At 47.3% G+C, this 27390-nt stretch overlaps 1 protein-coding gene and 1 pseudogene across 3 annotated transcripts; both read left to right on the plus strand.

The window, feature by feature from the left end:
- Positions 1-5803: 5803 nt before the first annotated feature.
- LOC307116591 (sigma non-opioid intracellular receptor 1-like) lies at positions 5804-9379 on the plus strand (annotated as a pseudogene). Its single transcript, XR_013815294.1, has 2 exons — positions 5804-6056; positions 8762-9379. The product of XR_013815294.1 is annotated as a sigma non-opioid intracellular receptor 1-like (transcript).
- Positions 9380-10346: 967 nt separating this feature from the next.
- On the plus strand, positions 10347-15725 carry LOC307116590 (uncharacterized protein). Of its 2 annotated transcripts, XM_079800685.1 has the most exons (3): positions 10347-10433; positions 10810-10933; positions 12514-15725. In XM_079800685.1, the coding sequence occupies exons 2-3, from the start codon at positions 10813-10815 to the stop codon at positions 14550-14552; spliced, it is 2160 nt and encodes a 719-aa protein (XP_079656811.1). In that variant the 5' UTR covers positions 10347-10433; positions 10810-10812; the 3' UTR covers positions 14553-15725. The 2 variants fall into 2 exon arrangements, with proteins under 2 accessions (XP_079656811.1, XP_079656810.1); XM_079800684.1 differs by lacking the exon at positions 10347-10433 and having other exon boundaries at positions 10803-10933.
- Positions 15726-27390: the final 11665 nt, after the last annotated feature.

Below are 27390 nucleotides of genomic sequence, written 5' to 3' on the forward strand. Positions count from 1 at the left end.
TATTATTATTAATGTATTATTTTCCATACCAACAACTCTAAACCTACTTTTTGCCACATCCTATATTTTCCTAATACCCTGTTGTAATCGCTCTTTCTGCCACTCTTGGCCCCCCATGCAGTCATGGATTTTCTTTTCTTTACAATGGAATAGTTCACACTGTTCATAATTTTATAGACACTACTTGGTGTGTACTCCTTACCAAATACTGGTTTCCTCCATGTACACTGTCATGTTGAGATTCAATACAAATGTTATTTGAAGAGATAATTTCCTTATTTCTGATTATTCAGTGAATAATCAATTTATCTATTGATCTGTATTTCTAGGTTTGAGATATTATAAATAAAAATGGGAATATTTGCATTCAGTTCTCTATATAGACTCCCCCGAAGCTGGGAGACCTACAGCCACTGAAGGACATGCTGACCCAGTGACCTCGGACGTGGTGAAGACACCCGAGGACTCTGAGTGGAGTGTGAGCAATGTGACGCACAGCACAGGGCTGTAAAGCAAGTGATAGGATGCCGGCACCTCTGGCCCCTGAGCAGGTTTATCACGTCTCGGAAAGGCCGTATGGACTCCCAAATCACAGCTCAACCCACACCCTAAACACCAGCAGAGACCCTTTTTGCAAAGACATCCACCTACATCCATCCTTAGAGAAAAGCAAGACAATCAGGCCCTGTCTATTTTTCTAACATATATATTGATCTCAGAGTTGAAGGGAGTTGGAGAGAGAGAAACATCAATGAGAGAGAATCATGGATTGGCTGCCTCCCACAGGCCACTCCTGGGGATGGAGCCCACAACCTGGGCATCTGCACTGGCTGGGCAGGCCCTGTCTGTCTGGAGGGCTTTAAGTGCTGCCCACTCAAGTCACTGAGCTAAGCAAGCTACTCTGCCATCAGCAGGTCACTGTATTGGCAGCAGCACCAACCCAGTAGCGGAAAATGAGAGAAGAACATGACACAAACCTAAAACTGCCCCCATCCGTTGTACACGTGGTGCTAGAACGTCTGAGGGTACAGCCCCGCCTGGTGGGAGGAGTGCACCTGCTGACAGGTATGGGACTTGGCTGAGCCGTTTCCTTGACAAGGAAGGGGTGGGGCTAAGAGTCTGTTCCATGTTTGAGGGCTGAGTCTAGGCCTCTCCGTTCCACAGTCCCTCCACTGATGTGGGGCCTGGAAATATATGGCTATTCAGGCAAGCCTTTGTTCAGCACACAGTTCCTATATGATTATAAGTGAAAATTAACCACTTAATTCTATTACTGCCTATCCACATTTCTAAAAAGTATTTTGTTCCCATCAGCCTAATTACAGAAATATGATCCATTCCTTTTAGGCAACAACACATTCATTTTATTTCGTGAAGTCTCACCTTGAGAGCTCAGATCATGAATTCTTCTCCCCATCGACTGCGAATAGTTCATACATTGGGACACCTGAGCTCCACCAGTCAACTGCCGAAAGAGCAATTTGCTAGAACATTCACTAGTGTGCAATTTATAAGAAAAATTAGCAAAGTAAAACTGTATATTTGGAAAATAGGTTTTTAAAAATATATTTTGGTTGATTTCAGATCGGCAAGGAGAGGAAGAGACAGAAGCATCACTGATGAGAGAGAATCGCCGATTCCCTGCTTCTTGCATGTCCCGCGGCCCCACTGGGAATTGAATGCACAACCCAGGCATGTGCCCTGAAAGGGAATTGAACCATCACCTCCTGGTCCATAGGTCGATGCTGAACCACTGAGCCACTCCAGCTGGGTCACCTCAACTTTTAAGGGTCCCCACCCGACCTGCAGCCAGGGCAGCGCTGAGCAGCAGCGATTCATCCCGGGCTGAGCCCCTGGACCTGCCCTCAGGCCCCCTTTTCTCTGATCGTCCAGGGAGCTGACCGCAGCCCCGCTTTGGCTCCCTTATTTCCCACATGTTCCCGGAGCCACAGGAGCCCCGCTCTGCTGTTGCTCATTCTATCCTGATGCCTGCCTTTTTCCACTGTCCCCAACTTCAATAATTGTCCTCTCAAAATGTGAACTCATGGGAAATCTTTCTGCATGAAGTCAAACAGGCCAATCCCCTCCAGTCTGCTTCCTAGTCCCACAGTTATGCCTGGGAAATCCTCTAAACAGACAGACGTTGCTGGGGCCAGTTTGGCTCAGTGGATAGAGCGTCGGCCTGCAGACTCAAGGGTCCCAGGTTCGATTCCGGTCAAGGGCATGTACCTTGGTTGCGGGCACATCCCTAGTAGGGGGTGTGCAAGAGGCAGCTGATCGATGTTTCTCTCTCATCGATGTTTCTAACTCTCTATCCCTCTCTCTTCCTCTCTGTAAAAAATCAATAATAAAAAAAAAGTTTCTATATAAGACAGACGTAGGCACGGTTTTGCTTACGTGGGTTTGGAGAAAACATGATGGCCCACACTCACTTCAGTGTTCTTGAGTCAATTCAATATTTTTTTTCTTTTTTTAAAACATCCATGAGCCTTAACTGGTTTGACTCAGTGGATAGAACATCGGCCTGTGGACTGAAGGGTCCCAGGTTCAATTCCTGTCGAAGGCACCTGCTCTGGTGTGGCTTCCATTCCCTATAGGGGTTGTACGGGAGGGATACCATTTAATTATTTTCTCTCATCAAGGATATTTCTATCTCCACCACCCTTTCTCTCTGAAATCAATAAAAAATATATTTTAAAAAAATCAACGTGAGAGAGACTCATCAACTGGTTGACTCCTGCACTTGCGCTGACCAGGGCATGGGGTCAACCCTGCAACCCGTGTACTGACCCTTGACCAGAATCAAACTCGGGACCCTTCGGTCCACAGGCTGTTGCTCTATCCACTGAGTAAAACCAGCTAGGGTGAGTGAATTCAATCTTAATGCTATTACTTTTTAAAAAATATATACTTCATTGATTTTTTTTTTTAGCAGAGAGGAAGGGAGAGGGATAGAGAGTTAGAAACATTGATGAGAGAGAAACATCGATCAGCTGCCTCCTGCACACCCCCCACTTGGGGATGTGCCCACAACTGAGGTACATGCCCTTGACCAGAATCGAACCTGGGACCCTTCAGTTCGCAGGCTGATGCTTTATCCACTGAACCAAACCTGTTAGGGCTGTGGTCAGCAAACTGGGGCTCGCGAGCCACATGCGGCTCTTTGGCCCTTTGAGTGTGGCTCTTCCACAAAATACCACGACCTGGGCGAGTCTATTTTGAAGAAGTGGCGTTAGAAGAAGTTTAAGTTTAAAAAATTAGGCTCTCAAAAGAAACTTAAATCCTTGTACTGCTGATATTTGGCTCTGTTGACTAATGAGTTTGCCGATCACTGGATAAGGGCCACACTATTCCTTTTTTTTTAAAAAAAAAATGTTTTTATTGATTTTTGAGAGAGAGAGGGAGAGGGAGAAACATCAAAGATGAGAATTATTGATCATCTGCCGCCTCCTGCCCCCATTGCTTGTAGGAGCTCACCACATTATTGTCTGTGTCCATGGGCTATGCATATATCTATATATCATTTTTAAAATATATTTTTATTGATTTCAGAGAGTAAGGGAGAGGGAGAGAGATAGAAACATCAATGATGTCAGAGAATTACTGATTGGCTGCCTCCTGAACGTCTCCTACTGGGGATCAAGCCTGCAACCCAGGCATGTGCCCCAACCAGAATCGAACCCAGCACCCTTTAGTCCACAGGCCAATGCTCTATCCACTGAGCCAAACCAGCCAGGACTTATATGTATCAATAAAGTGTATATATATATATATATATATATATATATATATATATATATATATATTTAAAATATATATATTTTATTGATTTTTTACAGAGAGGAAGGGCGAGGGAATAGAGAGCTAGAAACATCCATGAGAGAGAAACATCGACCAGCTGCCTCCTGCACACCCCCTACCGGGGATATGCCCGCAACCAATGTACAGGCCCTTGACCGGAATCAAACCTGGGACCTTTCAGTCCACAGGCCGACGCTCTATCCACTGAGCCAAACCGGCTTCGGCAATAAAGTATATATTTCTTAATATTACCTCATTCGTGCATGATTGGGGTCCCTCAGCCTGGCCAACAATCAGGGCCAATTTGGGCCATCTCACCCAGTCCAGGTGGAGGGACCATGGGAGGTTGGTAAGCCACAGGAGGTTGGCTGTGGGAGCTTACTGACCACCCAGGGGGCAGCTCCTACATTTACCGTCTGCCCCCTGTGGTTACGGTGCATCATAACACCCGGTTGACCAGTCATTTGGTCCACGGGTAATAACCGTCACTTAGGCTTTTATATATATAGATACATATATACTGTATATATATATACATATACTAGTGTGTGTGTGTGTGTGTGTGTGTGTGTGTGTGTGTGTGCACATACACAAGTGGCCTGGTGCATGAAATTTGTGCACATTGAAAGGTTATTAATTAGAGGAAATATTTTAATATTGCTCTTTGCCCTTTCTTTATAATAGGAGTGTCAGAAATGAAAGAAAATTAGTAAAATGTATATAAAGTCTCCTTCCTGTCGGAGTCTGGGGTGCACCACGGGACCTAGAGCCAAGTCCCGGCCCACCAGCCACACGCGCTTTGAAAATGCAGGAGACCCAGACCCCACCGGCCCTACGCCTGTTGGGTGAGACGCAGATGCGGCTGGCCCCACCTCCATCAAGCCCATCCGGGCACGGGATGCAACCTCAGGTTCCCCAGCCTGGTGCTGGGCAGGTGGGCGCTGCCTCAGGTCTCCCAGACTGGTGCCAGGTGGGGGGGCACGGACTCAGGTTCCCCCGCCTGGTTTCGGGCTGGAGGCATGGCCTGAGGTCCCCTGTCAAGACCATCGGGGGTGGGGGGGTGTTGCCTGAGGTACCTCAGCATGTAGCTGGGGTGGGGGGCAAGGCCTGAGGTGTCCTGGACCAGCGCTGGGGTGTGGGGTGTGTTGCCTGAGGTCCCCCATCAAGCCTCACGGGGCTGGGGGCACGGCCTGAGGTTCCCCGTCAACCCCAGCTCTTCCCCCCACCCCCCCGCCCCGCAGCTTCACAGCAGTGCTGAACGGGGCACACGCAGGCAGCTTCACCTCAGCTGTGGGCAGGGATGCACAAAGGCAGCGAGATGTTAGTGCTGGGGGCGGAAGTCCCCGCCCCTGTCCCCAGCCAAGGCCTGGTTGTGACTGGGACACCATAATAGACAAATTAGCACAGTACCTCCCTCTCTCTCTCTCTCTCTCTCTCTCTCTCTCTCTCTCTCTCTCTCTCTCTTGGAATGGAGAGAGATAGAAACACCAATAATAAGAATCACTGATTAGCTGCCTACTGCAAGTCTCCACCCACACTGGGAATTGAACCCAAAACCCATGTATGTGCCATGACCAGGAATGCAACCGTGACCTCCTGGATCGTAGGTTGTCACTCAACAACTCAGACCCACCAGCTGGCCTATCTTCTTTTGAAATATTTTTAAAATAGATAGTATTTTTTGTTGTTGACGATATTACATATGTCTCCCATTTCCCCTCTGTGCATATATTTTTGGGGTACTCTCCCAGTCCTCCCCCCTCCCCTGGGAGATCCGTCAGTCTGTCCCAGGTAACCAGGCCTCCGGTCCCATCCCCTCCTTCCCCAGCCCCACTGGCAGCTACAACACCTGGTTCCTCAAGTTCCTGGGCTGGAAAGCTGGCCCTCTCCTGGGCGGTTGAGAAAACTACATTACCCAGAAAGCAATGCGCTTACGAAAAGCATTTGGAGCCAGTGCATCCGGTTAGGGCGGGACTTCCGGAGTCCTCTTCGTGGCGGACATTTTGACTTCCTCAAGCTGTTCACCGCCTCCCGGGCTTCAGCGCTCCCATCGCCAGAAGGAGGAGCCGTGGGAGGCCGCGTCCCGCTGGGCAGGGGTGTCTGAGGCGGGCTGACCCCCAACCGGCGGGACTGGGGTCCCCGTGCCCCCCGCCTCCTCTCCGCGGACAGAGTTCCCTCAGCGTCACCCCATCGGCCCTCCCGCCTCGGGGCCGGCGCCGCTCAGCCCCGCAGCCCAGGCCGCAGCGCCCAGAGCAGTGAGTGCCCGTGGGGGGCGCAGGGGGAGGGGAGGGCGACGGGCTGCGGTGCCGCCGGGGAGGCCGTGGGGGCTGAGCCGGGAGGGGGAGCCAGGCCTGTGTGTGTCTAAAGGCGACAGAGAGGAGGAGCGGCGGCTCCGGGAGGAGGGTCACTTCCTCCTCAGGGGACGGGCTGGGGGCTGTGAACACAGAGGGACGCGGCCTGAGATGCGGCTCTGACGTCCCCCCAACTGCCCAGAGGAGGAGCCGACCACAGGGGAGAGGACAGCAGGGAGGGGGGGGGACCCTGTGACCACAGCCACCCAGCAGGAGTGCGCCCTGAGGACCGCCCTGAGGGGTGCAGGCCTCTCCTGGTCACGTGACCTCGGGCCTGACCCCTGGGTCCTGGCGGTGGGTGCCGGGCCCTCCACAGACCTTCAGTTCCCACAGGTTCCTGCAGGTGCAGAGCCGCTCAGGGGGCTGGTCTGTGGGGCTGATGTCAGGGCCTCACACTATCGTGGCCTCTGAGATAGGGGGGTCCTGGGACTGTCCAGCCATTATTCTCGGGGACCTTGGACCTTGGGTCCTTGAAGGGACACCAAGCCCAGAATCCTAAGTCCATGTCAAGGGTCAGATGAGTGGCACCTGATTTTGGCATCCAGTGGAATTGCCGGTGATAGGCCCTTCCATGCATGGGTTCCAGAATGTGCAAAGGCTTTAAGTCAAGACTAAGGTGATTCAGGGACGACCAGGTATTCATGTTTTTTTTGTGTGTGTTTTTTTTTTTTTAAAAGAAAGTTATGGTCTTTTTATTTTATTTTATTTTATGTTTTATATTTTATTGATTTTTTTACAGAGAGGAAGTTAGAGGGATAGAGAGTTAGAAACATCGATGAGAGAGAAACATCGATCTGCTGCCTCCTGCACACCTCCTACTGGGGATGTGCCTGCAACCAAGGTACATGCCCTTGACCGGAATGGAACCTGGGACCTTTCAGTCCGCAGGCCGACGCTCTGTCCACTGAGCCAAACCGGTTTTGGCTGGTGTCCATGTTATAAAAATAGGAGCTGGAAACAGTGGGACAGGAGTCAAGTCCAGAGCAGCTTTGTGACAACTTGGGTTTCTGTTCTGCTGGTGGAGGGGTCATTGGGGTAATTGGAGCAGCAGAGCAGGTGATGTGTCCCAGGTCTCATTAGACTCCCGTGACTGCAGCATGATGCACAGTATGGGTGTGAGGACGGGGGTAGGAAGACTACAATGGAAGCTGCTGTGATGGCCTTGGTGAGTGTGATGGTGACGGGAGCACAGTGGTGGTTGTGGATGTGGAAGAAGCAGTTGCATTAGGGATCAGGGTTTTAGGTGTGGCCACCTGGATTTTCTAATTTTGAGGATTGGGGAGAGAGGTAGGAATCAGAGATGATGTGAAGGTTTGGATTTAGCACCTGCAGGTATGGAAGCACCATCAACTGTCATGGAAAAATTCATAGTGGGAACAGTCATGTTCATGAGGAATATAAAATCTTTTTTTTAAAAAAATATATTTTATTGATTTTTTTACAGAGAGGAAGGGAGAGGGATAGAGATTTAGAAACATCGATGAGAGAGAAACATCGACCAGCTGCCTCCTTCACACCCCCCACCGGGGATGCGCCCGCAACCAATGTACATGCCCCTGACCGGAATCGAACCTGGGACCCCTCAGTCCACAGACCGACGCTCTATTTTTCCTATTAGGGTAAGATATATTTCAGAGACCAGTTCATAACCATCTGGAAGTCTGAGAAGTAGATCATGATGAAGACTACTTAAAAAAATAGTAATGAGTATGGAGCAGGGAGGACTTGTAGATCAACTTTTTAATTAATTTGAGATAAAAGAGTAATTTAAAAAAGGTGAGACTGTGGCTGGTGGGTATTTACTTCCTAAACACTCTCCAGGATTTCTTGTGACCCTTCGTGTGGCCTGGTGTGTTGCCTCCAGTTTGGTTGACTTGCTTATGGGCCTGAGTGGGCATCTGGGAGACTCACTGGGCATGGGGTAGAGGGCCATAGGCAGTGGGAGTTGAGGAATGAGGGCTGTGAGTGGAGAAGGGACATCAAGTGCAGCAGCGGGAGAGGTGGGCTCTGGGTAACTGAGCTGATGCGGTTCTCAGTAGGTGAGGTGGAAGGAAAAACAAGTTGGGAGGGAGGCCTTCATAGCATAACTGAAGGCTGTGTCTTGGGTGTGGGCAATCAGAGTCAGGTTAGTATGTGATACTGTTTGAACTTGCCATGCATTCTCTGGAACACACATGCTGAGTAATGACTGAGACCAAGGAGATGTCCATGGGAGCTGGGGCTGCGGGAGTGCAGGTGTGAGGGAGGTGTGGGAGAAGGAGTGATGTGCTCTTGGACAGGGAGTGTGAATTCATGGCCATAGAGGGACTGAGGTTGAGTCCATTTCTGGTGATAACTGGATGATACAACATGGGGAATTTTAGGGTAACTCCTGAAAAGATGGGTGTTGTGCCGCTACATGCCAGGTCCAGAATTTAGGTGTCATATAGGTGCACACCTGCCTGTTGTTGGGCTGATACCACGAGCAATAGGAATGGGATAGCATACATCAGTGTCACCGGGGCTTGAAAATCTCTACTGGGGATGGCTGGCTGCTGGCTGCGAGGCAGTGGGAAGCAGAGCCTCAGGCCCCGCTGGCTTCTGTGCCGAGTGGTGTCCGCTGTCCGCAGGGATGCAGTGGGCGGTGGGTACTGGCCGCTGCGGCTGTCTGGCTGGAGCTGCGCATGCAGAGGTTCGTCTTCCGGGACGAAGAGATGGTGCAGCTGGTGCGGCAGTACGCGGGCTTGGACCACGAGCTGGCCTTCTCTCTGCTCATCGTGGAGCTGCGGCTGCACCCAGGCCATGTGCTGCCCGACGAGGAACTGCAGTGGACGTTCCTGAACGCGAGCGGCTGGAAGGGCGCCAGGTGCCTTCTGCATGCCTCGCCGTCCGAGTGCCCGCTGCTGTTCGGCACCGCCCTTGACTCTAGCGGCCACTCTGGACGCTATTGGGCCGAGATCTCAAACACCATAATCTCTGGCATCTTCCACCAGTGGAGAGAGGGCACTACCGAAAGTGAGGTCTTCTACCCAGGGGAGACCGTGGTGAGGCAACGGCTGTGGAGTGGGGGCCAGACACATGGATGATGGAGTATGGCCGGGGAGTCATCCCATCTACCTTGACCTTTGCGCTGGCTGACACAATCTTCAGCACCCAGGACTTCCTCACCCTCTCCTACACTCTTCGCGCCTATGTCCGGGACTCCGACTTGAGCTCACTACCTACCTCTTTGGCCAGGACCCCTGAGTAGCCAGGCCTGAAGGAGGACCTGTGGGTGGACAGGAGTGGGCAGGCCCGCACACATCCACTTGCTGGAGCCCATGTGAAAAGATGGACATACAACATATGTGGGTACTAGTTCCTGGTATACAAGTAGGGACATACATGCTTATACTACCAAACCCAGAGACTTATGGGAACATATGGGACACACTTTCGGATCATGAATCCCTATGTATTCCAGGGGGTCCAGTCATGTTCCAGTATCACACAAGCTTGACTCATTAACTCAGGCCTTTCTAGAACTCCCTACCCCCAGTCAGAGCTCTGGAGTTAGGGCTGGTGGGGTATTAAACTCTGCCTGGATTTTACCCCTCAACCCAGCAGCAGTTGGGGAAAGGATGAGGAAGAAGAGGAGTTGCCTTTGGAGGTCCCCTTCACCTGCAGCTATGATGCGCTTTCCCCTGATCTCCCTGTCCTCACCATACGCCTTACCCCTGTTCTGTTCCCCTCCTGTGCAAGTCCCATCATGGCCTGTCCCCCACCCTCCCAGCAACCAAGTCAGTTGGGGAGCCAGAAGAATGGGGAATGCTGAGGTCAGAGTTCCTTCTATCCCGAAAGACCACCATTCTTCCCTCCGGAGAATGGTGGGGAGCCTGATCTCAGCCTAGGGCCCACCATGATGAGAAGATCTGAAGATGTGAGCCTAGAACCAAGGGATCATCCTGGCCTAGAGACAAGGCCTTTTCTGCGTACACACCCACCCATCACAGCTTTGAGACACTGCCAGCATTTTCTGTCCATTGTACTCTGTTAATAAAGATTTGTTGAACAGTTAAAAAAAAAAATCTCTACTGGTTTGGGGAAGGTGAAGGGTAAGAGAGAAATACATTACAGAGGAGGTGAGTTAGAATGCTAAAAAGAAGGTGATTAGAAAACATCCCCTCCTCTTCATGACGTTTTTGTGTTGTTGAAGGTGTGACTCTGGGAATGCAGCTGTATGTGAGAAGTGGGATACAAAGAATTATGTGGAACAGGTAGCGCAAAGTGTTGGCCTCAGCACCCTCGATTGAGATTGGAAGGGTAAAGTGTGATGCCCTGTTCTTTGGTGTCTCAGAGGGACAGTCCAGGGCACTGCCAGGGGGATGCCTGATAAGACCAGTGTCAAATCCCTCACACTCTCTTTATGGCCCACAACTCTCCCTCCCTATGTTCCTGACAACCACTTACTGACCAGACCCAATGTGAGGCCCAGAGCACAGGTATCATCCATCTGCTTATCTGCCTTATTGTTGTGGGGAAGCACAGTATCCCTAGTAATACAAGGAGAGACTGACTTTGAAGACCTGGTATATTTTCAGATGTTGGGAGTAGAGGGGTGCGCTAAATTGGGAGGATGATGACCGTAAAATCCTAAGAGATAAGCTGATCATGGACTGAACTGCCTCCAATATTCCAGAATATGAACTTTGAGGACGTGGCCATCACCTTCTCCCAGGAGGAGTGGGAGCTCCTGGATGAGGCTCAGAGACTTCTATACTGCGATGTGATGCTGGAAGTGTTTGCACTTGTCTCATCTATCGGTAAGCACTTCGCATCTCTCCTCGTGTCCTGAGGTGATGTCCTCTCTTCCTGTATTCTCCACCTGTCGCTCTCTGTCTCCCACAGCCAGTCCATGGACTCTGCTACTTTCCCCCAGTTTCTTGTCAACCGTGCTGCTGCTGCCAGTGCTGAGCTGTGTGGAGAGTCTTGAGGAATGGACTCCATGAGCATCCCTAGGACCCATTGTCTGCCAAAGTGCAGATAAGTGTCTGGGAGTCAGGAGTTCTACAGACAGATCAATAGGTTAACCCTGCTCTTCCTTTTCCTGGGAGGTTTACTATGTCCACATCCATGGCTTCCACTTTTGTCCCTTCCATCGAGCTTAAGGTCCTTGGTGACTGCCTGAGCCAGGTTATGGTCTTTACTTACATGAACCATGAACAGTTCTTCTAAGGCCCTCCGTCAATTATTATCTGTAATATTCTTTCATCAAATACTATTGCATGCCAAGGTGCTCTGGGCCAGGGCTTGCTGTTCACCTCTGTTGTCCTTCATGAATACTCAGAATATTTAGGTTCCAGGTATTTGTAGGGTAGAAGGTACAATGAGAACATGGTGTTCTCTCATGATGAATATGCACAATGGACTCAGAGAAGGTTGGGCACTTGTGAGTGGCAACTGGGGAAGGTATGGTGCCAGTGCTGTGTTCAGATCATACCACGAGTGTGCTCCTGGCAACACTGTTTAGGTGCAGGTGCAGGTGCCACTGGCCACAACTCATTTCTTCCTTTTCTTTCTCATACCTGACAGTTTGCTGACTTGTCATTTCATCAGACTGTTGGCTACCTTCACCTTTTGTGACCTTTTACATCACCTGTTCCGCTGCACTGCTCTCTGTGCAGTGTGCACAAACACTGTCCTGCACTTGTGTTATGAGGGGCAAATACACTGAGTGGCCAGATTATTATGATCTCTGAATGCATAATAATCTGGCCACTCATGAATTTGTATCTCAAATGGGTACCAAGAGTATTCTAGACTTTTGCTGGAGATCAACGACCTATTTGCCCTGAGCTATCTATCAGCCAGTGCATAGGGGAAGACTGATCAGGTGCACAATTTACAGTATCTTTGATATCAAATAAATGAGGTACTCAAGAGAAGTACACCGAGTGGCCAGATTATTATGTGTTCAGAGATCATCATAATCTGGCCACTCAGTGTATATGCGTAACTCTTCCTCCAACTCCAGATACTAGTTTATTGAATTTAACTTGGAAACAGACATAACTATCCTCCTGCACAGCCATCCCATGTCACCAGCAGAGAAGCACAGGTGGACACTCTTAGCAGAACAGCGAGCGGGAGATTCTGCTTCTCTTCCATGTGATGTTTGCCATCTTTTTGTCATATTTCTGGTGAAGTCTTTTCTGGTTTGTTAGCTTCAGAGGCCCATAATTTTACAGCAACTTCTTATTAAGCTTTCCTGCAGATCTCTTATGTTGAGACAATTGCATGGAAACAGTGTAGTATGTGGAATACACTTTTGTATTATATCTTCCCCCTGATACCAGAGTGAATATTGTTGTTTTTTTTTTTTTTTACCATTCTCTGTTTTTAGGTTGTTGGCATAAAATGGAAGATAAGGCGACACATTCTGAGCAGAATGTACCTCTACAAGGAGAGTCACAGGTCAGGGCTTCTGAGACAGCTCCAGCTACTCAGAGGACCCATCTCTGTAAGAAGTGCTTCTCGGTGTTAAAAGATATCCTGCACCTGATTGAGTCACGAGCAGCAGACTTTGAGCAGAAAGCCTTCTTCAGTGACGCATGTGTGAGAGGCTTCTATTTCGGTGCAAACTCTCATGAGCAACAGAGGGTTTCCGGTGGAGAGAAGCCCTGGAAAGAAGCTGTGGACAGGGCCTCGTTTGTGAACAGGTTCAGCTTCCACTTAGCATGGGTGCCTTCAATGAGTGGGGAGGTTGGGAAAGGCTTTCCTGCCATCTCAGATCTTCCACAGCACCCAGCAACTCTCAAGACTAAGGAGCCACACAGTAGCAGTGAGATTGCACAGGAATTTCTCAGTGGAAAAAGTCACCATCATTTGGGTGAATGTGAAAAAGCATCCAGCAGCAACCAGAAAGTTGGTCAACATCAGGGCGTCTGCTCTGGAGAAGTGAATTATGAGGATAACAAATGTGGAAAATGTTTTAGATGTACCATGAACCTCAATCAAAAAAGGGAAATTCACACTGGAGAAAATCCCTATGAATATACTGATTGTGGGAAGTTCTTTAGACAAAGCTCTATTCTCATTCAACACCACAGAGTTGAGAGTGGAGAAAAACCGTGTGAGTGCAGTGAATCTGAGAAATCCTTTAGCTGCAAAACTAGCTTGGTTACACACCAGAGAGTTCATACTGGAGAAAAGTCTGCTGAGTGTAGTGATTGTGGGAAATATTTTAGGTCCAATGGTCAACTTCAAAACCATAAGAGAGTTCATACTGGAGAGACGTTATATGAGTGTACAGATTGTGGGAACTCCTTTAAGAACATTCACACTGGAGAAAAGCCATATGAGTGTAGTGATTGTGGGAAATCTTTTAGGTTCAATAATCACCTTCATATCCACAAGAGAGGTCATACTGGAGAGAGGCCATATGCGTGTGGTGATTGTGGGAAGGCTTTCATTAATAGGTCTACCCTCATTCGCCACCGCAGAGTTCACACTAGAGAAAAGCCTTATGAGTGTAATGAATGTGAGAAGTCCTTCAGTGATAGATCTGGCTTATGTAAGCACCGCAGAATTCACACTGGAGAAAAGCCATATGAGTGTAGAGATTGTGGGAAGTCCTTCCGTCGTAACTCAAGCCTCATTCAACATCAGAGACTTCATTCTGGAGAAAAGCCCTATGAGTGTAGTGATTGTGGGAAATCTTTTAGGTTCAGTAGTAACCTAAATACCCACAAGAGAGTTCATACTGGAGAGAGGCCATATGTGTGTGGTGATTGTGGGAAGGCTTTTGTTGATAGGTCTACCCTCATTCGTCACCACAATGTTCACACTGGAGACAAGCCTTACGAGTGTAGTGAATGTGGGAAGTCCTTCCATGGTAGTTCAAGCCTCATTCAACATCAGAGAGTTCATTCTGGAAAAAAGCCATATGAGTGTACAGATTGTGGGAAGTCCTTTCGTCGTAACTCAAACCTCATTCAACATCAGAGAGTTCATTCTGGAGAAAAGCCCTATGAGTGTAGTGATTGTGGGAAATCTTTTAGGTTAAATTGTCAACTTCATATCCACAAGAGAGTTCATACTGGAGAGAGGCCATATGTGTGTGGTGATTGTGGGAAGGCTTTCGTTGATAGGTCTACCTTCATTCGTCACCACAGAATTCACACTGGCGACAAGCCTTACAAGTGTAGTGAATGTGGGAAGGCCTTCTGTGTTCGCTCAAGCCTCATTCAACATCAGAGAGTTCATTCTGGAGAAAAGCCCTATGAGTGTAATGAATGTGGGAAGTCCTTTAGTCAAAGATCTGACTTAAATAAGCATCACAAAATTCACACTGGAGAAAAGCCCTATAAGTGTAGTGATTGTGGGAAATCTTTTAGGTTTAATACTAGCCTTCGTATCCACAAGAGAGTTCATACAGAATAGAGGCCATATGCATGTGGTGATTGTGGGTAAGCTTTCGTTGCTAGGTCTATGCTCCTTTGCCACCACAGTTCACACTGGAGACACGCCTTATGTGAATGTGGGAAGTCCTTCAGTGAAAGATCTGGCTTAAATAAGCACCACAGAATTCACACTGGAGAAAAACCTTATGAGTATACAGATTGTGGGAAGTCATTCATTCGAAGCTCTACCCTTAGTCAACACCAAAGAGTTCACAGTGGAGAGAAGCCTTAATTGTGCATGTAATGTGTTATTTTTCTCACTTAGAATAGCATCACTGAAGGTGATTTTTTGGGACCTATTTATCTGAATATAAACCCCTTTTAAGAGAACATACACTCTGCTAGATTCCTCATAAGTTTCAGGTGTGAAGCTTGAAGGACCTCCATTGCACTAGCTAACATGCCCAGACCTACTACCAGATTGATATTGCAATGAGCATTTGTGGCTGAAGAGATTTCACCTCTGACACCTGGCTCACTTGAAAAGTGTGCACCCGTCACCACCGTGTGTGCTCAGGGGAAGTGTATTCTATGTTGTCTCTTATGCTTGAGAAAATTATGATTACTCTGAGCTCTTGACAGGATCTTCATTCCTGTATGTCGGAATAGAGAATGGAACTGACCCAGGGGTCATCCAGAGCACCAATTCTCAGCTACGAAGTGTGATCTCTTTCAGGAATATGGGTCTCACATTATGCTGTGATGAATTGCTTCAGCTTCTAAGTCACTCTACTGCAATCTGCTTTGAGTCCTCTCTTCTGGTTTATGATCTTTATGTAAAGTTGTGTTTTTTTTTTTCCTTTTGTACCTATAATTTTGTTCTATGGACTCCCTGGAATGATTTGGAAGGAAAGTTGTGATCTTTCAGCATGGAGATGTAAACAGATATGGTGGGGTCCCAAATTTTCTTTGCTTTTGAAGACACACCATACTGACAGAAAATCACTCTGTCCAATATTGGCTTTTAATCATTGCATTCTAAAATTTTTTATATATATATATATATTTTTAAATTTCTTTATTGATTAAGGTGTCACATATTTGTCCTCATCCCCCCATTCTCATCCCCCACCCCTCCCCATGGATGCCCCCACCCCCCTGTTGTCCTTAACCATTGGTTAGGCTTGTATGCATGCACACAAGTCCTTTGGTTGATGTCTCCCCCCTACCCCCATCCTCCCCTACCCTCCCTCTGAGGCCCGACAGTCTGATCGATGCCTCCTTGTTTCTGGGTCTGTTCTTGTTCATCAGTCTATGTTGTTCATCATTTCCCCTAGATGAGTGAGATCATGTGTTACTAGAAATATACTTATAAGAACCTAATGTGAGACGAGCAATAATAGTTATGCTGACAGGCAAATGAACCAGTCTGTAGTAAGTTTCTTTCTGGACCAACAGTTCTTTTGAGACCCAATTTCAATGTCCACCAGTTCCTTATGTGTACATGTCGGCACTGACTTTTCAGCTCTGGATGGTGGACAAATGGTGGTAATGCAGGTCCGACTCCCTCTGGTTTGGTCTCGCCCGGACCCAGGGGCGCGGCTTCACCCAGACTCAGGGGCGCATGGCCTCACCCGGACCTGGGACCCAGCATCACCCAGGCCCTGGGGCGCGTGGCCTCACCCAGACCCAGGTGTGCGCGGCCTCACCTGGTCCCGGGATTGAGCCTCACCCGGACCCAGGGGCGCGTGGCCTCTCCCGGACTCAGGGGCGCGGCCTCACCCAGACCCGGGATCCAGCTTCACCCGGACCCAGGGGCGCGTGGCCTCACCTGGACCCCGGGGCGCGTGGACTCTCTCGGACCCAGGGGCACACGGCCTCGCCTGGACCCGGGGGCGCGCGGCCTCACCAGGACCCAGCCTCACCCGGACCGGGGATCCAGCTACACCCTGACCCAGGGGCCCATGGCCTCACCCAGACCCAGGGGCGCGGCCTCACCCGGACCCGGGACCCAGCGGGGCTTCGTCTTCTTGATCCCAATTCCTGTCGGTCAATTCCCTCTCAGCCATTCCTTTGGCCATTTTCTCAAAGCTCCGGGGCGGCTGCCGTGGAACTTGCTGGGCGGCGGGTTCGGCGAAGCTGCGGTGCGCCCGGTGCGCGGCGGCAGGCTGGTCCGAGGTCGCTGCGGCGGCACTCGGGTCTGCAGCGGCGACCAGTTGCCGGGCAAGCGCACCTGGATTCGGGACCCAGCGGGGCCTCGTCTTCCCAATCCCAACTCCCATCGGTCAATTCCTTCTCAGCAATTCCTCCGGCCTTTGTTCTGGATGGTTTCTGCTCTGTTTTCCAGTTGTAGTTTCAAAATTGTTGTGGTAGGCAACAATCAGGCATCTGCCCTATGCCGCCATCTTGGTCCTCCAGAAGATTCTTAAGTAACCTTATAAATGTGGTTCTGAACACTGTGTCGTCCATTAGTTTACTTTCCTTCATCCCTTCTATTCCTGACCTGCTTCGGTGTCTTCACCTTTTGCCTGCCTCCCTATAGCTCAGCTTCCCCAATCTCCCTAGGTGGTCGCTCTTGATACCCCCCTTTGTGGGCTGAGTGCAAAGTCTTGGTGTTGTTAAGCCTTGATTGCTGTTGGTACACTGGGAGGATTTGACCTCCAGTCCAATTGGCTGTGAGGATCAGCTGTGTCTATGCCGGGAGACAGCCTTATTTAATTCTGCATTCTAAAATCTTAAAAGTAAGACTGCATGACTTTGTGGTTCTAATTTTCAGCCTAATGCCTGTATTGTTGGTAATGTCAATGGTCACCCAGAAAAGGAGGCCTTTGTAGTGCCTCTGTGAACAACACACATTATATTCTCTGTTCACAGTATGGATTTCACAATTCCCAGCAACGTTTAGGGGGCTTCTTCCCACATACTGTAAAGCTGCCATGTGCCAAAATGTATAAAATTTCATAGGCTGGTGCCTTTTGTTTTAAGACACTGAGGTTTATATTGAACCACAATTAGGAGAGAAACACTGTGTTCATAGTGCGTGGGAAAGACTGGAGTAAATCTAATAAAAAGTGCCTCTTCTCAACCTTACCTAGAAATGGTCGTGGGCTGTGGCTTGTGTGATCTCTGTGTACAGACGCTCTCAGGACCTCGATCACTGTCTCCTGTGGCTGAAATAATTGGCAGAAAAAGTAATGTAAGTGTTTTGGATTCCCCTCACCTGTCTAGGGTGTTCACCTTGAGGTTTGCTCAGCAGGCAAGACCTCAGAGCTAGAAGAAGGATAAGCCTGTAATCAGTCTCAGGATGTGTCTTTTGTGATTCCTGTTGATTCCAATGGCAGTAGTCTTCACTGCTTGTCAACATTTGCTGCCACTGAGGCAAGGCTGGTCCTCAGGAAATTAGGAGAGAGATGGTAGAGCCCATATAGGGTTGACATTTTAATTTCCTATCAAGACAGGGATATCTAGGTCTTTATTTTAAAGTACGTGTAAGGCTTTATTTCTGTATCTTTATACTGAAATGTAACAACATGCACTTTTCTCATGTGTACTATTTTGCGAGCTTGGACATAGGGATCAAGCTGTAAACCCATCACTTGTGAAATAATCGTGTCTCTCATCACCCACATACAGGTTAGGGCAAAAGCAGGCTTAAAGATGTGACTATGCAAAACTAAGAGTTTATTCTCATTTTTAAAAGATAAGTATCTTATATATCTTTAAAATAATTTATTGACTTTTTGGAAAGAGAGGGAAGGAGACAGAATGAGAAATGGGGATATAGAAAAGAAGCAGCTAACTGCTGCCTCCTGCACACCACCTACAGGGCACCCAGGCAGGAATGGAACCTGTGACTTAGGGCAAGGGATGGTGCCCAACCAACTGAGGCACACTGGCAGGGAAGCGTTTCTTCTTGTATTATTATTAATTATTGTATTAATTGCCACACAAACAACTCTACACCTACTTTTGCCACATTCTGTATTTTCCCACTGCCCTTTTATAATTTCTCTTTTTGTTTTTCTTGGCCCTCCATGCAGTCATGGATTTTCCTTTCTTTACAATAAAATAGTTCATATTGTTCATAAGTTTATAAGCATTATAAGTTGTGTAGTCTTTAACAAATACTGGTTTCCTCCTTGCTACACAGTTATTTTGTGATTCAATACTAATGTTTATGTGGATAGTTAAAATTTTTATTTCTGAGTAGTACTGTGCCCTATGGATAACCAACTTGTCTATTGGTCTATCTGTGGTTTTGGTTATTTCCAGGTTTGGGGTATTATAAATATTGTCTTCACTTTCTATATAGATGTATGTTTTACTTCTCAAACTGATGCAGTGTAGGTGAAAGTTTCACATTTAAGATAGGGGGAACTGTCACCAAAAGCATCATTCCTTTTACCTCCCCACTCACCCACTGTATATGAAAATTCCAGTTTTTCTGCTACCCTGCAGCACATGCAGTGGTTAACCGTTTCAAACAGTAGCCCTGGAAATGAATACAGTGTTAACTCACCTTCGTTTTAATTCCATTTAGCTAAGAAATTTTTATGGTGAGTGTTTTTCTCTTGCATCGATTTACACTGTCTTTATGTCTTTTGTTAAAATGTCAGCTCAGACTCTTTTTAAAATTGTTTAAATAAATTCATTATTTTAAGCTAAAGGAGTCGTGTGTATCATCTAAGATGTATGTTTGAATTTCTCTCATTCCTCAATGACTCCATGACTTCTTTGCCATATGGAACCATAGGCTTTGAATACTGGAAGCATTGTTTTCCACACATTTATTTATTTATTTATTTTAAAATAAAATGTTATGGCTTTTAGAGAGAAGAAGGAAGATTGATAGAGAGATAGAAACATGGAACAGAGAGAACTCCATCCATTGGTGCCTCCTGCACGACCCACATTGCAAATTGAACTTGCAACCCAGGCATGTGCTCTGACCGGGATTCAAACCAACAACCTCTTGGTTCCTGATTCGATGCTCAACTGCTAAACCATACTGGCTGGGCATGTTTTTCACAAGTTTAATCCTAAAGGCAATTTAAATCCCACTTGTACCATACACTGATAAGTTACTCTGCATTGCTAACGTGCTTTTCCATTTTTTTCTAAGTTTACCAGTAAGCAGTCAATAGTACAATAAGTGAAGTCAAGGTTTGTAGTATTTCTCAATTTTCCTGGTGTAAATACTCTCATCATTGTCAGCTTCAAAGTGCCAAAATGATGGCACTTAACAGGGGCATGATAAGATACTTCAGTAGCTCATCATGATGTTTTATTTCCAACATTCTGGTAGAGTAGGAACAAATATGCTCAAGAACGTTCATGATAAAATAGTACAACAATTGTGAAGGGGCAAGTTTTAAACATTATTTAAAACTTTGATTTAAGTACAATTGGCTTAAAACATACATTCAAAAATATATTTTATTGAGTTCATAGAGGAAGGGAGAGGGAGAGCGAGATAGAAACATCAATGATGGGAGAGAATCACTGATAGGATGCTTCCTGTACCTCCCCTCTCCCTGGGAATTGAGCCTGCAACCCATGTATGTGCCCTGACCATGAATAGCACCATGACCTCCTGGTTCATAGGTCTATGATCAACCACTGAACCACACCAGCTGGGCTATAGTATTTTTAAAAATTTAATATTTAAGACGAAACCGGTGTGGCTCAGTGGATAGAGCGTCGGCCTGCGGACTGAAAGGTTCCAGGTTCAATTCCGGTCAAGGGCATGTACCTTGGTTGCGGGCACATCCCCAGTAGGGGGTGTGCAAGAGGCAGCTGATCGATGTTTCTCTCTCATCGATGTTTCTAGCTCTCTATCCCCTCCCTTCCTCTCTGTAAAAAATCAATAAAATATATTAAAAAAATAAAAAATTAATATTTGTATTTCTTATTGTTTTTTCAATATAGTTTATTGATTTTTTTACAGAGAGGAAGAGAGAGGGATAGAGTCGGAAATATTTATGAGAGAGAAACATCGGTCAGCTGCTTCCTGCACACCTCCCACTGGGAATGTGCCTGGAACTAAGGTACAGACCCTTGACTGGAATTGAACCTGGGACCCTTCAGTCTGCAGACTGATGCTTTATCCACTGAGCCAAACTGGTCAGGGCTATATATATATATATTTTTTTTTTAAAAAAATATATTTTATTGATTTTTTACAGAGAGGGAAGGAGAGGGATAGAGAGTTAGAAACATCGATGAGAGAGAAACATCGATCAGCTGCCTCCTGCACACTCCCCACCGGGGATGTGCCCGCAACCAAGGTACATGCCCTTGACCAGAATCGAACCTGGGGCCCTTGAGTCCGCAGGCCGACGCTCTATCCACTGAGCCAAATTGGTCAGGGCTATATTTTTTATTGTTGATAGTATTACAGATGTCCCCCATTTCCTCCTTATATATATCCTTTGGTGGATCTATTCCAGAACTCCCTTCCCTCTCCCCTCAGAGATCTGTCAGTATGGACCAGTTAAGCAGCCCTCCAGTCCCATCTCCTCCTCCAGCACCACTTGTGGGGGCCTCAAGGCCTTACTCAACAAGGTCATCCTCTGGGTTGAGAGCTGTCCTCTGGCATTGGAAAAACTACATTACCCAGAAAGCACTACGCAGGTGTTAGAGCAGGTAGTGAGAGTTGTGGTGCCTGTGCATCCCCTTAGGGCGGGACTTCCGGATCCCTTCTCCCAACTGTCAATTTGAACTCTTCAGTTGGTTCACAGACTCACAAGCTTCAGCGCTCTCCTTTTTTTTTTTTTGAAGTTCACTCCATTGAATCTTGGGTTTTGGGCAGCTCCAGGTCAAAGTCTAGGTGGAGGAGGAAGAAGCATCCGGACTGACTTTTACTGTCATTTCCTACCAATCCCCATTCCTCTCTGTTACCCTTGCACAGTCCCCCAAAATAGGCTGGCACCATGAGGTCGCCTTACTGGGCTCATTAAGTAGGTCAGGTTCTGCTACTGACACTCTGATGTTGGCTGCAGCCAGTGATATGCTTTGACCAAGGAAATGTGGTGGAAGTCAAGCCTGTCACCTCTAACAGAAGAGTCTGGGACCAGTGAGATGGCCGCCCTCTCTGTCCATCTCTGATAACACCCAGCAGGAACCTACATGTTGGCTGCTCCTTAATCCGGTTTCCATGAGAACGAGGGTGTTCATGTGCTATGAACAAGAATGATTCCTTCTTTACTCTAAGCCACTAAAGCTTTGGGGCTGTTCATAACCCTCAATAACATCTAGCCTGTCCTAATGGGAATGCATCCCCTATTCTACCCTCTAGGAGCCAGCAGATCCTAACATTAGAAGCCGGAGCTTTGTTGTTAGAGACAGGTGGGTTTGACTTCAAGCTCTGCCTTTATTAACTCTACAATCAGTCAATTTATATTGAGTCTCTGAGCCTGGATTTCCTCCCCATTAAATAGATGGTTAAACCACCTCAGGTTGCAGAGAGGATTAAATGAAACAATAATGCAGGAAAAGCATCGAATCTGGGCCTGGCACCTGTAGTAAAACATTCAGTAACTGTTAGCTGCTTAGCTTCACATTGTGTACTGACCACAGACATGCAGACAATGTAGGAGCTGTCAATGTGTTGGCCTATGTATTCTTTCAAATTTTCTTTTAAACCAATAGGATAGGATTGTGTATATCCTCTCATAGCCTGCTTTTCCTCTTAATAATGTCATGTTTTGATGTTAAAAAAAAAAAAAAAAAGCCAGGCTGGAGTGGCTCAGTTTCTTGAGTGTCGTCCCATGCACAGAAAGATTGTCAGTTCAGTTCTTATTTGAGGGCGACAACTGTGGTAATGTGCTGCATCCCATTAGGGGGTCATGCAGGAGGCAGCCAATCTGTTTCTCTCCTTCTCTCTATAAAAGTCAATTAAAATATCTTTACTTATAGTTATCCATTTAGATTTGTAGTCTTCAGGAGTCATTGAAATAACACTTTTCACCCAGGAATCTGAAATACTGTTTCCAAACAAGAGTTCAGTTTTGTAGACAACACTCCCCGGAAACCTGTGACCAGCCCTAAAACCTAAAGTTGTCAGTTCCCAGTGTTACTTGGACGCCCCAGAACAATATTCGAAATGGGAAGTGAGTGACTGGGATCCTAGTGCCCCATGCGAGGCTAGATTGCTTCATTACCCAAAGAGCCAAGCGCTAAGGATGGCTGGGTTTATCCAATGAAAGCTCAGGAGAGGCGCCTTATCCCTGTGCTCATTGGTTGGAGCTTGACTTCCAGGGTCTTTCTCCTGGTGGTGAATTTGACCTTCGCAGTGTGTACACAGAATCTGAGGCTCCAGTGCTGGGTCACGAGGCCTCAGAGGCAGTGTCCCCGCTGGGCAGGGTGTGTCTGAGGCGGGTTGAGTCACAACAGGCCGGGATTGAGTCCTCCATGTCCTCCAAACTACTTCCTGCTTCCAGAGTCCAACTCAGCCTCACCTCATTTGCCCTCCAGCCTCCTGTCCTGTAGCCCACATCTCAGCGCCAGAACAGTGAGTTGCTTGAGGGTACCACCTGGTGTGACTGGATGGAGAGGGTGACAGGCTGAGAAGCTACCTTATAAGGCTGTGGTGGTGTGACTGAGGTGGGAGGATTGGGGAAACTTTGCCCTGTTTTATGTCTAAAGGAAACAAAGAAGATGAAGCAAAGTTTTGTGTGAGTTTTCTTTTCATTTTCAGGAAGCTGCTGACATCAATGGCTGTGAACCAAAGAGGGTCATAGTGTGAGTTAGGGTTCTAATCTTTTCTCAAAACTCCTCAGAAGAACAGACTAGAAGAGAGAGAATAGCAGTGAGGGGCAGTAAGGAGAAATCCTGTAAATGATAGGTAACTGGTAGGGTCTTCACTGAGGCCTGAGGCCTGAGCCCTGAGGGATGGAGGCATCACCCGGCTCTGAAGCTGGGCAAGGGCACTGAGCAGCCTGAACCCCTGGGTCCTGGCGGTGGGTTACAGGCTCTCAACAAGCCTTTAGTTCCCACAGGTTCCTGCAGGTTCAGAGCCGCTTAGCGGATTGGGTTGTGGACCTGATTTCAGGGCCTCTCACACTTGTGGCCTCTGACGTAGTGGGGTCCTGGTATCATACAGCCACTCTTCTAGCCCTGGGACCTGGGGACCTTGATGAGACACCAAGCCCAGAATTCTAAGTCCAGGTCTAGGGTCCTATGAATGGTCCCTGTTATTGGCAACCAGTAGAATGGGATTGAGAGGATTTTCCAGGCATAGGTTCCTATGTGTGCAAAGGCTCTGAGTGAAGATGGAGCTCATTCAGAAACCCTTGGAAGTCTGTTCTGTAGGTGATGGGAGCAATGGAGGCAAATCTTTTTAAAATATATATATTTTTATTGATTTTTTACAGAGAGGAAGGGAGAGGGATAGAGAGCTAGAAACATCGATGAGAGAGAAACATCGACCAGCCGCCTCCCCCCACCAGGGATGTGCCTGCAACCAATGTACATGCCCCTGACCGGAATCGAACCTGGGACCCCTCAGTCCGCAGACTGACGCTCTATCCACTGAGCCAAACCGGTTTCGGCTGGAGGCAAATCTTATTAAACCCCCTGTGACTGCCGCATGATGAACTATACATGGGATGGAGGTGGTAGAAATACTAGATGGAAGCTGCTTTGATTATGTTTTTTTAAAAAAATATATTTTATTGATTTTTTTACAGAGAGGAAGGGAGAGGGATAGAGAGCTAGAAATAGCGATGAGAGAGAAACATTGATCAGCTGCCTCCTGCACACTTCCCACTGGGGATGTGCCTGCAACCAAGGTACATGCCCTTGACAGGAATAGAACCTGGGACCTTTCAGTCCGCAGGCCGACACTCTATCCATTGAGCCAAACCGGTTTCGGCCTGCTCTGATAATCTTGATGAATTTGCTGGTAACTGGCCTAGATTGTGATTGTGGAGCTGAAATAAGCAGTTGAATTCTGGATTGGTGTTTTAGGTGTGGCCACATGCATTACCTAATTTGGATGTAGAGAGAGAGGTAAGAGTCAGGGATGATGTGAAGGTTTGCGTTTGGCAGCGGGAGGTATGGAAGGACCATCAGGTGAGATGCAGATATTCATATTAGGAACTGTAATGTTATTTGGGGATACCAAAACTTTTATATTTTACCTGTTAGGGTTTCTGATAATTCAGGGAGCAGTTCATGAGCATCTGGAATTCTGAGGAGCAGTTCAGAATAAAAACTTCTCTAAAAAGTAGTTGGGAATGTAGGAACCTGGGTGGGGTTGTAGATCATTTTTTTTCTTTTTAATTGGAGACCAAAGAGTGAGTCAAACAAAATGAGACTGCAGCTGTTGCCTATTTACTTGTTAAACATACACCAGGATTTTGATTGAGCCTTAGCCTGGGGTATTGTCCTCAGTCTGGTTGATTTGCTGAGTGGCATGATTGGGCATCAGTGAGACTCACTGGGAATGTGGTAGAGGGCCTTATGTGATGGGACTTGAGTGCTGAAGGCTGTGACTGGTGAAGGGAGGTCAGGTGCAGCACCAGTGGAGGTGGCCTCTGGATATCTGAGATCTGATGTGGTTCTCAGTAACTGAAGTTGAAGGAAAACACAATCAGGGAGGGAGGCCTCCATGGCAGAACTCAAGGCTGCTTCTAGGAGTGTGAACTCTCAGAGTTGGTGTAAAACTTAATCCTGTTTGAATTTGCCAAGCAGTCACTACACCACACATGCTGAGTAATGAGTAGGAAGTCAAGGAGATCACCATGGGGCTGTGGGATTTCAGGTGTGAGATAGGTGTGGGAGAAAGAGTGATGTGCCCTTGGAGTAGTCATGTGTCTTCATAGTTAAAGAGCCCTGACATTGACATAAGAGGGAATGGAGTTTGAGTCCATCTTTGGTGATGTTGGGATAATATAATATGGGGAATGTCAGATTAATTCCTGAAAAAAGGGTGTGTTCAGGTTGTACATTCCTGGTCCAGAGCTTTGGTGAAATTTATGTGCACACCTGCCTTTTGTTGTTGAGGTCTGTTACAGTGATCAATAGGAAGGAGATAGCATACCTCAGTGTCCTCTGGGCTTGAAAATCTCCACTGGCATGGAGAGGGTTGAAGGGTAAGAGAGAAATACATTACAGAGGTAGAGAATTAGAATTTTGGAAAAGAAGATGATTAGGAAATAAACTGTGGTCATTATGGCACATTTGTGTTACTTTTGAATTTGTGCCTCTGGGAATGCAGCTGTGAGAGAAGTGTGGTTCAAAGAATTATGTGCAGCAGGTAGTGCAAAGTGATGGCCTCAGCACCCTGGGATTGGGTTCTAAAGGTTGAAGTGTGATACCATAACCTTGTGATACCCTGAATCGCGGGACAACAAGGTGATTGCCTGTCAAACACAGTGTCAAATCACTCAGTCTCCTTATGGACACCATCTCTCCCCACCCTATGTTCAAGACACCCACTGTATTGAAAAGGGTGTGGACTTCATGTGAGCTCGAGAGCATGAACATTATTGTTGGGGGAATACACAGCATCAACTGGAACAGAAGGAGAGAAAGACTTTGATTGGACCACGGCATGGTATCTTTTCTGATGTGGGGGTCGAGGGAGCAGGTGGATGTGGATGTTGGGGAGTATTATGAACATAAAATCCTAGGAGAGAAACTCATCATGGACTAAACTGTGCCAATTGTGACAGGAGATGAACTTTGAGGACGTGGCCATTGCCTTCTCTGAGGAGGAGTAGGGGCTCCTTGATGAGGCTCAGAGACTTCTGTACTGCGATGTGATGCTGGAAGTGTTTGTACTGGTCTCATCTGTGGGTAAGACCTTCACATCTCTCCTAGTGTCCGGAGGTGATGTCCTCTCTTCTTTCTTTTCTGGATATAGCTCTCACAGCCAGACCATAGGCTATAGTTGTTTTCCCATTGTCCTGTCAAATGTGCCGTGGCTGAGAGTGCTGAGTAATTTGGGAGACCTGAGCAAAGGACTCCATGAATATCCCTCACACCCATAGCCTCACATGGTGCAGGAAGTGTCTGGAGGTCAGGATTGTAACATCAACTTATTGGTCCCAGCTTACACTTTCTTTTTCTGGGAGGGTGTCTATGTCCACATCCATTGCTTCCACTTCTGCTCCATTTCTCCAGCTAAAGGCTCTTTGTGACTGCCTGTGCCAGGTGATGGTCTTTACTTGCATGAGCCATGGCGGTTCTTCAAAGACCTCCTTCCATTGTTTGTAATATTTTGTTCCCCGAATACTACTGCATTCAGTCTTGTTCTGGGTCAGTGATGCCTACGCACCTCTGTTGTCTGTCAATAAAACTCAGAATATTTGTGTCCTATGTGCTTATATAGCAGAAGTTTCAAGGAGAACCCTGATTTTTCACAAGGTGAACATGCAGGATGATCTAAAGGGTTTCCTGGCCCTCCTGGATTGCAACTAGGGGGAGGTATGACATAAGGGTGGTGATTAGATAATTCCAGGAACATCCACATGTCCAACAAGTTTAGTTTGAGGTACCACTAGCAACACCTGATTTCTACCATTTCATTCCCATGCTTGCCAGTTACCTGATTTATCTTTTAATCTGTGTCTTCTGGGTTTCTGGCGACCTTCACCTTTTTGCCCTTTTCCATCTCCCGTTCCTCTGAACTGCTCTATCTGCAGCATTCTCAAATATTGACCTGCGTCTGTGTTATGAGGTGCAGAGACGTGCTTCTATAGACCTCAACACATGCTTCTGATTTCTTGAATTTTATGTGGAATAAGTTAGAAGCAAACTTCTCCAGGGGGCCCATGTCACCAGCAGACAAGCCCTGCTGAACACTGTTAGCAGAAGAATGAGGAGATTGTGAAGCTTCTGTCCATGTGGTGCTTTCCATGTTTGTTTCATAT

This window comes from Cnephaeus nilssonii (assembly GCF_951640355.1).
Source record: "Cnephaeus nilssonii genome assembly, chromosome: 20".
Lineage (NCBI taxonomy): Eukaryota > Metazoa > Chordata > Mammalia > Chiroptera > Vespertilionidae > Cnephaeus > Cnephaeus nilssonii.

Bases quoted from the DNA above. Each gene is read 5' to 3' on its own strand.
- LOC307116590 (XM_079800685.1), top strand. From the start codon at position 10,813: ATGAACTTTGAGGACGTGGCCATCACCTTCTCCCAGGAGGAGTGGGAG. The intron at 10,934-12,513 runs GTAAGCACTTCG...CTCTGTTTTTAG, and splicing joins TGCACTTGTCTCATCTATCG to GTTGTTGGCATAAAATGGAA.